Raw genomic sequence first — 16,381 nt, 5'->3', positions numbered from 1 at the left:
GAGGGGGCCACTCACCTGCCTTCCTGGCGTCTGCTCGTTAAAAAGGACACAGTCTAGTTTACTAGGGTTCACCAGACGCTCTACGGATCTGCCGCACCAGCTCTCTCATTAGGGAGTGTCACTGTTGGACGTCAGAAGCAATTGGTGAATGAGATGCGCCCCATGAGGGTCGAGTTTGGAGGCAGGGAGTCCATTAGTCTATTAGGGCGTTTTCAGCTCAGTGAGAGAGGCTGAATTATTCACGAGCGTCTCTTCCCCTAAAAGCCCGGGAAATGCAGTTCCGCGGTGCAGCCTGGCAAGGCCTGATTCTGGCACGCAGGGCTGGGAGGGGGGCGCTGACTGGGGTCTGGCCCTTCCTGTGGGCACACTCCCTCACCAGCCCTCCACTGCCCCCCGAGCGCCAGAGACATGGGCCACAGGTGGGGAGGGGCCGGCCGTGCTTTGGTTATTCGAGGCCAGGACCCAGGGCTTGCAGCTCTGCCCACCACGTTCTGTGTCTGCAGTACGGGGCCGGGGATCCACGGAGGATGTGACCACCACCCACAGTGAAGGAGTTGGGGTCTGGCAAGACCTACCCTCAGCAATGCAGACGGATGTCCCTCCTCCCTTCTACTGGGACGTGACCCAGATTGGTATATCCTATACTGTCAGTACCTGTAATTGGCTGGAAGGTTCTGGAAGTCTGCTATTGCAACGCCATACTACCACTCCCTCCAGGCGGGGCTGCAGGGACCCTTCCTCACAGCACACATTCTCACCCAGCTTTGGAAGATGCTTTGAGGCTGAACTCAGGGCTGAAGCTATGCTGAGACCCCATTCCAGGGTCACAACCTCAGGGGCACTCCTTGTCATGCTAGGATCCCAAGGAAGTCTCAGCATGACTCTGTCTTCCAGCAGGAGGGATTCCGGATGGAAGCTTAGTGGATTCTCCCATGACGAACATGCAAACAGTGGACGCTACCAGGGTCGGGAGCCGCTACCCAGACCCTCGGTAGAAAGCAAGCAAAATGGGATGTGGGAAGCAGAGCCTAAGGAACCGGCAGCAAATCGTTACCAGGAAAGACCCCAGTGATGGAACTGGGGCGGTTGCTGTCAAAGGCACAAGCCCACCATGTCACTGGCCTCTTCGTCACTGCTGGGGGGTGGCCTAAGCCTGACATACTCTGACACCCCGTCTCCTTTTCCCGGGCTCTGCACCCCTGTCAACTCCGCATCCCTCTCAGCACCAGCCGTCAGTAACCTGGAGGACAGGGCTCCTGACTTCCTGTTCTCCTGCCCTGCCCCCTTCACTCCTCTTCCTGTGGCTCCTGGGGCTCAGCCCTTCTCCATCGTTCCTGAGCTCCCCGCATCCAGCCTTTCCACCTGCTGTCGTATTCCCTCCCCCAGCAGAGCTCTTATCGCTGTCCTGCTCAAACACCATGGACGGCTCCCCAGTGCCCACCGAATGTAGTCCAAGCTCCTTTGCTTGGCACTCAAGGACCTTCCCCACCTGACCTCCACCTTCCTCTACAGTCTGGCCTCCTGTGGCTGTCCATCCCGCCCCACCCCCCACCTCCTGTCCTTGGCACCTCTCCAAGCTGTGGCTCAGGCATCTACTGGAATGTTCCTCCTGGGCTCTACGCTGAAGACTGCCCAGCCTCCAGGGCCCCCTCAAAGCCCTTATGCTGTCTCCTCCACGAAGCCTTCCCTGACTCACAGCGGGCGGTGCTCACTCCTTCCTCGGAATGCCAACAGCTGTCTGGACTTCTCCCACAACAAGTTCTGCCTTCCAGATATTATTAGTTATTCGGGTTCCGGGGTAGACTGCGTTATGGTTCCAGGGCCTTTATCCCTCTCTGCATCACCTGACTATTGTTCTCCAAACGGGGGCAGGGCTATATTTTCCTGCCTTTCGACATCTGGTGTGGTCATGGGACTTACTTTGGCCAGAAGCATGAACAGGAGCGCCAGGGGGCCGCTTCTAACTGTGGGGCCTTCAGATGCATGACGTGCATCTGTTCTTCCTCTGGCGCTTTTGCCTGGAACAGCCTCTGGTTGAAAAGGATGGGAGGGAGCACCCGGGTGGCTCCGTCCTTAAGCGTCTGCCTAGGGTCCAGGGTCCTGGGATGGAGGCCCGCATCGGGCTCCCTGCTCCGCGGGAAGCCTGCTTCTCCCTCTCCCGCTCCCCCTGCTTGTGTTCCCTCTCTCGCTGTGTCTCTCTCTGTCAAATAAATAAATAAAATCTTTGAAAAAAAAAAAAAGGAAAGGACAGGAGGATGGACACCTGGGCCCCACCTGCAGCTCAGGCCAAACCCAGCAGAGCCCAGCCTGGATGAACTGACACAGACACGTAAACGAGGAATACACGCTTCTTGTTGGAGGGCACTGAGTTCGGAGGTTGTTTGTCACATGGCATTCTCCGGAGCAGCTGACGGATACCGGGTCTTGCCTCCCTACTGGCCTGTGAGCTGCTTGAGGACAGAACGCACACCTTGAACACCTCTGCCCCGTGAGGGGAGGGACCGCACGCCGCCTGACCTAACCCTCTGAGGGCTGTGTGGGTGCCCAGATGACAAGCACGCCCTCCTGGGAGCGGCACCCAGGATATTAAACAAAGATCCCACCTCGTTAGAGGTCATCGTCGGAGACCCCACAAGAGATACCCGAGTGTCTATTAGAAGAAACCACACTGGAGACGCAAAGGGCGGGACAGTCGGAGTCTGTGGGCATCAGGGACGCGGTGCTGAGAGGCCCAGATGGAGGCCTGCACATCTGGGGTGCGGTTCTCCAACAGAGTTTGCCTCGGGGCAGGACAGAGGGTCCCCCGGGACTGCACAACAGGTTGGATCTGTGGGGCCCTGAGGGCCAGCAAGGGGTGTGGGACACTCTTTCGCTTCAGCTCTGTGATACCCCGCCATCTCCTGGGCACCTCCCTCGGCGGGGCCCTTCCAGCTGGCAGTCTGGGCCGCGGTTCTGCCACCAACCGTCTCACTCCTTTCCTCCGGGGTCTCTGAGGACTCAGTTCAGGGGCATGTTTGGTCTCACTGGTCAAATCCTCCTGGGACGAATGTCTCACCCACATTCTGACATACGGTACCATCATACACGCGTGATGGTACACGCGTCATCCCACAAAAGCATTTGCAAGCCCAAGTTCAGCTCTAGCTATCTCAGGCAAAATCTCATCCAGCTGAAATTTCAGTCATGTCTTCAGGGCTCTCTGGAAGGAGTGAGACCCCGTGGGAGGCACTGAAGGGGTGGCAAAATTAGCCCGAGGACCCAGGCCCACGGTCCTGCTCAGAGGTGCCGGGGCTGCAGGAAGGAAAAACCATGTGGGTTTTGCAGGGCTGCCGACCCCAGAACCAAGACCCCAGACTCCCTGTGCTTGGGCGATAACCAGCCCCTGGCTCTGCACTGGCAGGTGGGCATAGCCCTGGGGAGCTGGTCTAGACAGAGACCTTCCAGGCCTAAATGCCAAGGCACATGCCACACACCAGGGCCCTGCTCCCAAGATCCACACCGAGTTCCTACAGTCCCGAGGCTGATGGGGCTGACCCGTGGCTTCCTTAACCCCGACACTTTCCTGACAGGAGGAAAACGTCAAAGTAAATTCCTGGAGTTACAGACTCCCTGAGAAGCACGCGTCTTTGTGGCGCACCTCCCCACGCCACAGGTAAGCTGCCCAAAGGAGGAAGGGACTCACCCCGGAGGACTTTGCTGGCTGACCTGCCTTGGCCTGGGCTGCAAGGCAGGGCCCGTTGGTGCCATGTCCCTGTGGGGTGCAGCCTTGCACCGAAGAACATGGTGTGCCGATTCACCAACAGGGAGATGCTCCAGAAAACGCCAGCAGGTCCAGCCCTGACCCAGGTCACACTGCAGCCCCATGCCCCCGAGAACGTATTGGCCTTTGATTACCCCTTTGATTCCAAATCAGTTCAAACCCAAAGAGAAGGGGAGAATGGTTGTGTTTGCCCCACCTCGTTTACTGGGATCACACAAGAAGCACAAACCTGTGGACAACAGACCTGCGGCATCTGCAGCCAGACAAGTGTGAGATTTTAAGGTAGATCCGGTGCGAGCTAAGCAGGTGTCACAAGTCCGTTTGTTCCAATCAAAGCAAATTCTAGAGATGAGCGCACACAATGCACCTGACTTCCCAGTGTTCATCAGGACATTACATAACGCTGTGTGGGAGGGCACTGGGAGAGAACCCCAGATTTTCACCAGCGGGGGATTTTCACCGGCACCGCCCAGCTGGATGGGCGTGGCCTTCCCGCCTGTTCCCCTGCCTTCAGCCTGTGGGGCTTGGGGGAAACGGAGGGCTCGTTACCTGTAAAACTGCAGCTGTCTTTTGGGGCTCCCATACCGAGTACTGCGGACAGCGATGGAAGACAGAGAAAAAGGAGAGAGAGACAGTCCACAACGGGCATTAGCCATGGGGAGGTGCAGGCCGGGAAACACCAGTGGCACCCCACAGCCCGGCCCCACCCCACTCTGCCCGGGGCTGCCGGGTGGATGCTAGCCCAGGTACCAAGTGCTCGGTGGCAGCGCCACCCAGTGGCACATGGAGGCAGAAGCCCGGTCTGTCCGGCTGGACGCCGGGGGTCCTCCGGTGCCTGGCCTCATTCCCACAAGGGGCAGGGAAGCAAAGACAAGAGGTAAACCTCAGAGTGACAGTCTGTTTGGGTTTTAACGAAGTACGCTTTAGAATGACTGGACAAAACCCTCAGACCAAGAAGTGACCCGTCACCCCACATGCTGGCGAGTCTGCGTGGGACCACGGGGTCATTTTTAGGACTTTGATCAAGGAGGGACACCCCCCTTTCCCTGTGGGTTCTATGGACACTTGCTCTGGGTCAGGCCCTAACAATTACTGGGAAAGGCCCAATGAATCAAGGGCTGATGGGCCCTTGGGGTTCCCCCGCCCCGGGTCCATCTTTCGTGATAGCCACGGCCACCTGGGTCCTGGGCTCCGTGGGTGGGGCAGCAACTGTCACCCGGTCGACGCCTCTTCCCGATCTCCCCATGGTTCAGCCCGGGCTGCTTTCCACATGGAAAGACCCAGAGCTGGATTTGGAACTGGCCTCCAGAGAAGGAAGGCAAGGGTGCCTGGTGAGCCGCTAGCCGCCCCCACCCCCACCCCCGCCTCCCGGTGCAAGGCTCTGAGCCCCCCTCAAAGGGGGTATGCGAGCTGGGGTGTATAAGAAAGACGCAGAAACTGGGAAGGGCCTGCTACCTCCAGCGGAATCCTTCAGAAGAGTCAGGGACCAGTCTAATCCTGGTTCTACTCTGCAGGAAAATCTTGGGTTTTAAAAGCTTCCATTCCTTCCCTTGGAGAAAGCGCTAGCCTACATGAACCTCAGAGCCCTGTGGGCCTCCCTTGGTCCTTCCCTCTGGATCCAGGGCTGGTGACTGGCCTCGGGGACCCCTTCTCAGAGGCAGGACTGAGCCTGGGAGTGGCCTGGCTGGGTTGGGGGCAGGGGATCACCTGTAGATCATGCCGGGGGAGCCCGTCTGTCGCAGAGAGAGTCGAGCTGGGGAGCCTGTTGTCGATTCCGGATACATGGAGCCGGCCTTACTGGTCCTGACCTGCTCTCTTCTTCACGGAGGGAAGATTCTGGAGGAGAAGCAGAACAGAGAGGCAGTGGTTCAAAAGACGAGTTGGGTTTGCCCAGGAGGCTCTGTGATGGTGAAGGCCCAGTTTATTGGGCATCTGTACATCCCTCATCAGACAGACAGACCAACCCATGAGGGTTCAGACAAAGCTGATGGTTGGGGTCAATGGCTCTGTAACAGATTTCTACTCTCCCACCCCCATGCTTCCCAAGGTCCTTCCGCCTCCCCAGCTGCTTTCCTGAGGTTCTGGGAGCCCTTTTCTGGTGGTCCCAGGGGGCATCTGTGGACTTAGAATTTTGGACCATCTTCACTGTCCCAGGAAGTGGCACCCCCATCCCCCAGGTTCATCCTTGATGCTTCAGCTTCCCACCCTCTCCCAGCCCAGTGCTGGCTGGTGTCACTGTTCAGCTTTCAGGAAGGCAGCTGGTCAGATAACCCCGGCTCCTGGGACTCACGTCCTCCCCGTGGGTGTGACTTGCTTCTGCCCCACAGGTCATGGCACAGGTGACAAGATATCACGTCCATGATCAGGTGATGCAGACTGTGCCTTCTGTCTTGATAGCAGACTCTCCCTTGCTGGCTCTGAGAAGCAAGCTGCCATTGCTGGAGAGGGCCGTGTGGCCGGGAACGGAGGCCCTCAGTCTAACTGCCCACAGAGAAGTGAATCCTTCAAGCTGTGTGAACTTGGAATTCCGAGTGTCCTTCCCCATTTGAGCCTTCAAATGAGACCACAGCCCTGGCCAAACCCCTTGGCTGCAGGCTTGTGAGGCCCTGAAGCAGCAGACATAGCAGACCCACAGAAACTGTGTTTTAAGTCCCTAAGGTTGCAGTCATATTTTATGCAGCAATAGATAATGAATACGACAGACACATCCATCCATTCACTTTTCCCCATTACCCTCAAGCCGAGCTACCGCCATCTGTCACCTGAACCACCAGGTCAGCCTCCTGACTGTGCTCCCTGCTTCCACTCGGCAGCCAGGGGCATTTACTTCTATAGGAGATTAGGTCACACACCCCTTTCTTCTCTTTTCCGACAAGCCAAATGCACACCTTCCGCAGGGCCTTTGCACTTACAGTTCCTTTTGCCTGGAATGCCCTTCCGACAGACCTTCTCGTTGTTGGGCCTCCTTGGGGAGCCTGCCCCTGACTGTCACACTCTGGGATTCTCTCCAGGCACCCTGCCTGCTATCCCATGCAGTCAGCACCAGCGACCTTCTTGCTGTCTGTCCCTGAGTTGTGAGGTCTTGACTCTCTCCAGAGGGCAAGCTCCACCAGGACAGAAATTTTGCTGGTTTTGCCACTGTGCCTAGAACAGGGCTTGGAACTCAGCCAGGATTTAATACATGGCTCCCAAAAGAGTGACGGTCCCTGATCCAAAATTACCTTGCTCTGTGCCAATGGGCAAAGGGATGGTCTGGGCTCAAAATACAGCCCCGCTTGCCCCCATTGGGGCCTCTCTGCTGAATGCCCATCTGGAGGGCTTGTTCACCTCACTCTTCCTCCCTCCAGGATGAGGACCTCCCGTCGGCAGGAAGCGGGCTTCCTCTGGATGCCCTCCACCCCCTGGCACGGGGCTTATATACGTAGTAAGGTTATGTCTCGCTCATAACTGAGCTCCCCTCTGAGTGAGGGGTGTGCGCATGTGTGTGAACACGCTGGGAAAATGGGGAGAGGAAATGCAAGCCAGAGTCACTACAGTGACAGCCTCATGGAAATGACAGAAATGATGGGGTCAGTGAAGGTCCCCAAAGTTTTATTCTTTAAAAAAAACCTCATTCAGAAAGAAATTACAGAATGAAATAAAAGTGCACTTAAATCCTGAAAGAAAGCTGTGGATCCTTGGCTGATGTTGAATCCAATCTTCGGGCTCATCAGGTGATTCCTCATGAGCTGCAATGCCATAACCCAGGCTGACCTCTCCCAGAGCCCCTTGGGTGCATGGCCCTGTCCATCTGCACCTGGTAGAATGGCTCCAGGCAGACCCTGAGGCCTCTTGGTCACCTTTTCTTTCAAACGCTGGGGTTCCATCAGGGTCACTGCTCCCAGATAGACCAGCCTGACTTCCTCCCCCCCACCCGGCCCAGATCTATGCAAGAAAGAGGCACAGCACCTTTCCTGCGGAAAGAGTTTGGTTACACGGCTCTGGGGCATTGAGTCCCTGAAGCTGTGGGGTGGGAGGGCCTCTCCTTTGTGCCCATTAGGTGCTCCTAGAGTGTGCTCTGCCAGGTCACACAGGGCATGAAACCCAACCATCTCATGAAAGTCATTAATCTTTAGTCAGCGGGTGGTAGGTTCACGGGCGCCCAGAGTGTCAGCCGAGGCCCTACTGTGCACAGGTGCTGGTACAACACAGAGCCCTGCCCATGGGCAGGAAGGCACAGCTGAGGGCACGCAGAGCGCCAGGCGCTGTGTCCACAGTGGTCCAGAGGTCATCGGGGAGGAAGGGTGGCCACGGGGGGGCAGGATGTCCTCACAGGGTCTTGTGGAAGGAGATGGGGGCCAAGCAGCCCAGAGCAGGCTGGGATGCCTGTGCCCTTAATCGGGGGATGTGGCCCCCCCCCCCCAACTCTCTCCTCTCTGGCTTTCCCTGGGGCTAGCTACTGAGTGGTGGTGTCTCAACGCCCAGCTCGGGCACTCAGGTGTGTTTAACTTCCAGAATTCAAGAATCACAAACTCAGTCTGAATTTGGGATGGTGTAGGGACGTAGAGTCTCTGACTCCACAGATGTGGGGTGCGCCCAGGAATCTGCATTTCTAACTAGTCCCCCAGGGGCTGCTCGTGTTCCTGGTCCGGGGACCACACTTTGAGGACTGCTGGTCCTGGAGCAGGAATGGCAGACTACGAACAACAGACCCAATCCAGCCTGCTGCCTGTTTCTCTAAATGAGGTGTTGCTGGAACAGCTGCATGCCCACTCGGGCATGAACTGTGCCTGCGTCTGTGCCACGCTGCGGCATTGAACACACTGTCTGGCTTGCTGTGCTTCCTGTCTCTTTACAGCCAAAGGTGGCTGAGCCCGGTTGAAGGCTGCTCTCCCCCACTCTCCAAGATGGTGCCTCTCAGCTCTTGGCTTTGCTGCTTCCATTTCACCGATGGAATAGAAGCAACCGGAGACCAGCTTCCCCCCACCCACCAACATCAGCTCTTGGAACATCCTGCTTCCCCTGCTACTGCCACCTGGACGACCCGGCCACGGCCACGGCCATGGCCACAGCGCTCCGTCTGAGCACACACCCCACTCCAGCCCCACTCGAGAGCACCCCGACTCTTGTGCCGGCTCCTCCTTCTTTATGAGGCACTGCCCTCTGCAGACAGCCACTTATTACTTCTCTCGTCTTAGAAAACAGAAAGCACAGTCTCTTGGATCCACTTCCTTCTCCACAAACTGCCCCATTTCTCTCCTTCCATTCACAGGAAAATTCCTCACAAGAGTTGTCCTTTCTTGCCTGCAATGCTCCCTTCTGCCTTCCCCGCTCAGAGGAAGCTGCTCTTGCCAAGGTCACTGTGACCTTCCTGTTGCTAAGTCCGGTGGTGCCCACAGTTTGGGGGTGACGGCGGGGCTGCCCCCACCCTCGGGGCTCCTGGGACCCATGCTGTCCGGCTTGTCTTCCTGCCTTCCCGCTGCTGCTTCTCAGTCTCCTTGGCTGCCCCTGCTCACCTGACTTTGAACCTTTTTTCTTTTCCACTACACGAAGTTCCTCAGATTTCCACCTGTCTTTTGGCTCTGAACTGCGCCGCTAAGCCGGAACCCCTGTGGTCGTACCTCCAGGCCCCGTTGTTCCCCGGGGCCCCAGACTCATCTGTTCAGCAGCTCTATGGGCATCTCTCTCAGTCTTCTCTGGAGGGTGCAATGCTCTGTCTCACGCGTGGTGCTCAGGGCAGCTACAGGGACGGGGACAACTGGAGCTACAGGCTGCCAGTAGGGACACTAGGGAGGTGTCCCAGAGGAAGCCATTTGTCCCACTCCTCGCCTCTGCCTTGCCTGGACTCCTGAAGGTCAGGCTCCCTCTGAGCCAGCAGCCAACTCCCCAGCTCAGGCACTGGCCACGTTCTGGTGCCCACTTCACGAGGGACAACCTCATTCCTCCTGGGGAGCTGCCACCTTTGCCAACTTCCAGGGGAGGGAGAGGGACTGGAGGCTTCCCATGCCCCCTGCCTTGCATTCTGCTGACCTGCCCAGAGCCCTGACCTCTGCAGCTGCCACAGTCCAGCCAGGAGAGACTGCATGTGCCCGGTGGCCAATCCCGGAGAAGCTGACGTCCTAGCAGGATGCTGCCAATCCCAGGCACCACGGAGGGAGGGAGGCGGGCAGGCAGGGCTGCCCCTGTCCATAAAAGGGACGGCTCTGGACAAAGACTTCAGAAACCACTTGAGAACCGGCCGGGCCCAGGAGGGACAGCTGGCTCAGGGTGCAGGCTGGGGGTCCACGGTCTGGGTCCCCCTGCCCCCAGCACTTCCACTTAGTCTGTGTGTGACCCTGAGCAAGCCACCTGAGTCATCCTCAGAGAAACCGAAGCATGGAGCGCTCACAAACGCCCGCCCATACTTTCTCACGGGAACGGAGAGAAGGAAGACACGAAAACATTTTGCGCTCAGGAGGGAAGATGCTGGGTAAATCCTAGCTCTCCATCGTCGTGGGGAAGGCGGCTGGCAATGACGACAGGCCCCTCAGAGGCGGGGGCTCCATCTGTGGGCACTGCCTTTCTCTTCAGCTTACTATTCTGAAAACTTCCAAATAACATTAAAGTTGTGAAGAATCAGCACAGCGATGAACACCGTATGCTCTCATCCCATTCCCCGACTGTATTTTGTCTCGTTTGCACGCCTTCCCTCTGCCCTCTCCCTGATTTCTCCACTCACACTCACACGCTCACACCCACGCTCACATACACTCGTTCACATACATGCTCTCCCCCACACACTTGCTCACACGCACTCATGCTGTCACATGCATGCACACACATGCTCACACACACACGTTCTTGCATGCACTCGCTCACACATACTCATGCTGTCACACACACACACTCACATGCACACACATGCTCAGACTCACGCACTTGCTCACACACACTCACAAGCACACACACGCATGCACACTCATACAGTCACATGTGCTTTGGCCAAAGGAGATGAGCAATGACAATGTGTCAACTCCAGCCTCAGCTACGGGAGACTTGCCTCCACCACGGCCACAGACGAACGCGCCCCAGACCACCCTGCTGGTCCAAAGGGGACAGCTGAACATGCAAGAGCCACCCAGCCTAGACTGGGCACCGCCAGCCACCTTGGGACATGGGGCCAGCCACCAGGACTGTTATGTGGAAGGTGACTTTTGCCCTCCTGGGAGTATGTTCTGCGGGCTTTAAACTGCAGGGTCATCCTTATCTCATGAAGATATGACTCTGGTGAGTCATGAGAGGGACTTCCGGTTACTGGAAGAGGGCTCCCCTGTCTCCCCACTGTACTTTCCGGATCATGAGAACACTTGAGTGGCAGGAACCTTTATTTAGCCAGACCTCCTGATGCGAAGTTGCCACTTCAAGCTCTGGGTGACTTTCTGACCCGAAACCTCACCAGAGCCACCAGAGTATGTGTGTCCTCCTCCAAGGCCAGTCTGATGACACAATCCCACCTTGTTGCGTGACCCGAGGAGACCATTCCAAGTGTCAGGGAGGGAGCTGAGGCCCAATTGGGTTCGGATCTGGTGTATGACCTTGGGCAAATTTTCCACCTTCCTAAGTGTCAGTTTCTCTCTCTGTGAAACAGGATGACGGGAGTCGGGGAAGATCCGACGTGCCCACAGGTTGGGGTGCACCGTGAGGGCCACGGGCTGGGATCTACGTGTGCCTGGCCCTGGCGCAGGGCAGGTGCCAGCCCAGGGCCCGGGAGTCCCTGATCATACCTCCTTCCTCAGTGTCTGCACTCTGCACCACGTGCACAAGGCAAGTGAAGTTGTCCCTGTGCAGACGTGCCCCAGCCTGCTCCCAGGTGGTGGTCTTACCTTCCAGAAAAGCACTTTTTAGGGTCCTCAGACTTGCTACCACATCGCTTTTCCCTTGCTGCCTCTCTGCTTTGTTCTCAGGGGCTGTTCATCTTTTCCATGTCCCCGGAAAAAGGCTAATCTCTTGTGGATGTGACCAGCCACACATAGGTACGACTCAGTGTCATGACGGAACTGTGTTTCCTGAGCCCTCTGTGGCTGCATCCCAATTCTTGATCATCCTGGAAGCCCGAAGGTTCTAGAAGGCTTGTCCCCACATAGCTGAAGTCTTAAGAATTACAACACTGTAGGAATTATCTATTGCTACGTGACACGGGTTACATGGGAGACAAGGATTTCTCACACTGTTTTGCAAGGTCAGGAATTGGGAGTTGCTGTGGTCGGGCAGGTCTGGCTGGGGGGCTCTCCTAAGGTTGTGGCCAGCGTGTTCGCTGGGCTGAGGTGTTAGAGGTTTCATACACACAGAGGTGAGTAGGGGCCCCTCCTCTCCACCTGGGTCTCTCATGCCAAGGCAGCCAAGGGAGGGGTTGAGGGAGAAAAGTTGTGATGCCCTTTAGGACCAAGGCTCAGAAATGTTCTCTTGGCTGCAAAGACCAATCCTAATAAGGGGGTGGGCGTGAGCACCGGGAGGTATGGCACTGGTCACTACCGAGACACCAGCAATGCACTATTCCCCACGTTTCCTCCTTCCCCGTCTCCTCTGAGACCCTGGGGATGTCCGCTCCACCGGGCAGGGAGCTTTGTCTCTTTCATTCCCCAGTTGTGTCCCAGTGCCCAGGGCAGCGGGCACACGGCAGGTGCTCAGTGCACGCTGCCCGAGCGGAAGAAGACCGGAGAGGCTTGCCCTGCTGGGCGTGGGGGACAGCAGGTGGTCTCCCCGGAAGCCTCGGACGCGAGCTTCTGCCTCTTGAACACATGTCACTTTGCACATTGCTTCTCGAACGCTGGAACTCCTCGCCAAAGCCCTGAAGTACCACTATGACTATTACAAGGCACGAAACCGCCACCTTTTATGGGGCTGAAGCTGCAGGAGCCATGGCAGCCAGCACTCACCAAGAGACAGGAAGAGGTGCAATCGCTCAAAACCACTCAGATCCGGAAGGGTGCTTGCGTAACAGACCCTTCCTCTCTGTCCCACGAGCAGGGTGCTGCCAGACGAAACCCCACTCCGCCCCTGTGAGTAAGAGTGCATGCCGCCGCCGAAGGCCTGCGAGTCTGAGCACGCTCGGGGTAGCGGCTCTGCCTGTGGGGTCACCCTGGGGAGTAAAGCAGAGAGGCCCAGTCACTGCAGGGGTGGCCCGGGGCCCTGGGGGGCAGTCTGGAGATCCACAACCCAGTTCCCAAGGAGCATCATCAGGTCTTGCTCCCATTCAGCTGGGGGGGCAGGGAGAACAGTGAAAAATTCCTATGGGCTGGATGCCGTGGCCAGGACCCCCTGCTCTCTGCCGCTGAGAAACTGCCATCTGCCCTCCAAGCTCCTGAGCCAGGGGGACTGAGTGGCATGGTGACCTGCCAACCTGACGTGAAACAGCGTGCACATCACGTGGTGGGACAGCAGCAGAGGCATTGGGACCAAGCCACGGAGTACCCGTAAGAATTTCTTGAAAAGACGGCAGAGTAGAATTTTTCAGTCTTTCCAAAGCAACATTCCAATGCCTGTCCCCTGAGTACAAACAGGTCAACCCACCATGGGGCTCGGCTCAGGCCTACACTCTTGCAGGCAGAGGCCCCATTTGTATCTAATCAGTGCCACAATTAAAAAAAAAAAAAAAAACATCATGGGCCCCAAATTCCAACTTTCCCAAAGCAACACTGAAATGCCTCTCCCTGAATGCAGCCCACCCAGATCCACACCCACCTCTCATGTACCTGCAGGCTGAGGGGCTGCCCAATGAAGCAGAAGCCTTGCTGTGGCTCCCGGCTACGTCCAGGGTGTGCACAGTGCTGGATGGGAGTCTGCCACGCCCCGTGGCCAAAGGCCCCCAGTCTTGGGAACAGCCGTCCTCCCTCCCTGGAGGAAATGGAAGCTGGGACCACGGGCATGGTGGCTTCCCGGCTCCATCCTGATGCTGTCAACCACAAGTGGACAGGGCCCCCACCTGGCGCCTGGGCGGAGGGGGCCTCGGACTGCAGCTCGTCAGGGCAAGAAGCAGGAAACAAGCCCCCAAGCGCTCTGTGCTCCGGAATCTCTGTAACCACAGGCCTCCCCTCGGTCATTCACTCAGCAAAACTCTCTAGCCCTCCAGTCCAGCCTGCCGCCTCCCTCTGGCCAGCCTGAGCACCCACCCTGACCACCCCTGCCGTCCTCTCCCCAGTGGTGACTGCAGGCTGTCCCTCCAAGACAGAGCTTCACAGGGTCCTCCAGCTGCCCTCCCCTTTGCCCTGCACTCAGCTCTGCAGGAGAGAGGGGTGGGGGACCCGTTCACTTATTTTTTAAGGCAGGGACCCTCACTTCTGCCTGTGAAACTACTTTCCACTCCGAGGCGGGAAGTCCCTGGCCAGGGGTTCAGGGGACAGCAGATGGGCAGGGATCCCTCCAGGAGCCTGCAGGGGTTGCTCGACAGCTGGTGCTCCCCCTCCTCCCACCCCCCCCACCCCCCCCCCCCCCGCCCCACGGCAGGACAGAGGTGGCTCCATGGTGCTTCTGATCTCCAGGCAGCTCCTGTCTTGTTGCCCCAGGGATGAAAGCAGACACTGGCAGCCCCCGGCGGAACTGTGTCACGGTCAGACACCTCTGCTGGGTGTCAGCCCAGGATGCCCCCCACCCCCGCCACCTGCCCTAGCAGCCGTGTCCCCGTACGGGGAGGACGCCTGTAGCGGCTTGGCCAAGCTGCTGCAACAGATGGCTACGTGGGCCCTGCCTGGGTCCAGCCGGGGGGCTCCCCTCCCAGCGGCAGCCAGTGTTGTGCAGGCGTGGGGCCCAGGAGACGGGGCTGGCCTGACGAACCCTGGCTATCAGGGGAGCTCTAAGCCCTGCTTGGAGAGCTGGGGTGCCCACCCCCTCGAGCACAAAACCCACTCAGGGAACAGGATCCCTGAAACACCCCCGTACCTGTTCCCGAGACAAGACCATTTTGGTGTGCGAGGCGCGGGACTACAGGGCCAACCAGGAAGTGGGTGGCAGCGCGTGTGGGAGGGTGCCTGGCAAGCCCGGGGGGGGCCCCCAGAGGCACTGGGGTGTGGCCTCCACTCCCGGGCGTGCCGGAGGGAGGTCCCCGACACCCTGACCTTCTTGGTGGTACAGCCACCTCTCGGGGGAGGGGCCAGGGGATGTGAGAAGGGGAAGCACATGGGACGTGCCCCCTCCCTCCAGAATAGGCAAGCAGTGGGCCCCTTTCTCAGGGAGGGAGAGGGGCAGATACACAGCTAGTCCTGGTGGTGTCACAGAGGTCCTGCTTCTTGGCCCCAGCTTTCTACCAGCACTGGGCTGCAAGGCCTTTCACCTGTGCCCCCTTATCTGGTTGTCCCCAACCTCTCAGAGGGGTCCTACTGCTCTCCTCACTGTACAGATGATGACACGGAGGGTCAACGGTCAGGCCCACGGCTCGGATTCGAACCCAGGGCTGGCAGTCCCCAAAGCTGTGTGCTGAGCTCTGCAGGGCTCTGCCTCCCCTGTCTCCTATCTCGGGTGCCAGGACACAGCAGGTGCCGGTGCATGATGTGTGGGTGGGGCGGCCCAGGAGGTCAGGTGGGAGGGGACCATCTCCCTATTGCTTCTCCCTGCTCTGCCCTTCCTTCCCCAGGAGGCCCCTCACCTGGGGGAGAGCGAGGCCAACGGTGGACCTGGACGGAGCACTGTACCTCCCCCTGTGCCGGCCACCTGTGCTGTGCTGAGCTGCAGCCCCAGCCACCCCCTTACCCACGGTTCTGGGGAGTGGAGCAGGCTCCTTCTTCCGCAGGGGTGGGCACAGGGCTCGGAAGCCTCAGCAGGGAGTCAGCCGGCTTGGCCCAAGGGCATCAGATCGGGGGTGCCGCCATGGGTCCCCAGCAGGTTTAAGACACAGACGGGGTGTGATGGGGCAAAGAGGAGAGAGAAGGGAGAAGTAAACAGTTTGGGGCGTTCAGCATCTCCTAAGTGACGAGAGGTGAACAGGAGAGAGAAGGGGACGATGGAAAAGAGAGACCACGAGGGGGTGGGGCCGCACCCCAGCCTTTCCCCCGTCACCCCTAGAAGCAGAAGCACTTCTACAGATGAGAACATGGCATCTTGCCCCAGCGCACTGGGCTGTTGGCGGCCGAGCTGGGATGGGAACCAGGCATGTCTGAGTCTAGGCTGGGGCTTTTTCCTCCCGCTGCCCTGGAGCCCCCTGGAGCCCCCATGGGCCTGACTCTCGTGGGCCGTCACCGTGACCCTGTGGGTCTGAGAAGGTGGGCTTAATTCTTAAATCACAGATCTCCTGTCAGCAGGCAAACGTGGAACGTTTCAAATGACGGGCACGTCTGCAGCTCGCCGGCTTCCAGATGCAGGGTCGCTGCCCTCCCGCCTCAGCTTCATCCCCGGCCCCAGGTGTCTGTCCGACCTGTACCTCAGATGGGGAGGGCAGGTGACTATGAAATATGGGGTGGCCTTAGACATGCCCACTGAGTCCAGGAACGGCTCCTCTCCGGCCCCGAGGAGTCTGAGCTCCACATTCAAGCTGGATCAGTAAACATGGCGATGGGGCTGCTGACTGTCCCAACCGCCACTCATGAGCCCCATTTCCCGAATCACCTCCCAGCGAGCGTGGGCTGGGTCTCAGGCTATCATCGGCAGAGCCCTGGGGGTTGGGGCCTCCAGGAA

The 16,381-nt window shown here is 58.4% G+C and overlaps 1 protein-coding gene across 3 annotated transcripts in view; it reads right to left on the bottom strand.

The window, feature by feature from the left end:
• Window positions 1–16,381, bottom strand: part of KCNAB2 (potassium voltage-gated channel subfamily A regulatory beta subunit 2) — an 85,008-nt gene that overhangs the window by 47,669 nt on the left and 20,958 nt on the right. The window contains exons 1-3 of one of the 3 annotated variants that reach the window (XM_027605074.2): window positions 14,654–14,727; window positions 5,468–5,596; window positions 4,310–4,351 (exon numbers count right to left, since the gene is read on the bottom strand). In XM_027605074.2, the coding sequence (XP_027460875.1) occupies window positions 4,310–4,351; window positions 5,468–5,544 (119 nt within the window). In that variant the 5' untranslated portion in view covers window positions 5,545–5,596; window positions 14,654–14,727. Of the gene's footprint in view, window positions 1–4,309; window positions 4,352–5,467; window positions 5,597–14,653; window positions 14,728–16,381 lie in introns of those variants that run through there. The other 2 variants (XM_027605064.2, XM_027605085.2) reach the window with 2 other exon arrangements.

Source organism: Zalophus californianus, chromosome 4 (genome assembly GCF_009762305.2).
Source record: "Zalophus californianus isolate mZalCal1 chromosome 4, mZalCal1.pri.v2, whole genome shotgun sequence".
In the NCBI taxonomy this organism is placed as follows: domain Eukaryota; kingdom Metazoa; phylum Chordata; class Mammalia; order Carnivora; family Otariidae; genus Zalophus; species Zalophus californianus.
Note: the sequence above shows the minus strand (reverse complement) of the source record. Positions and strands in the feature narration are given on the sequence as shown.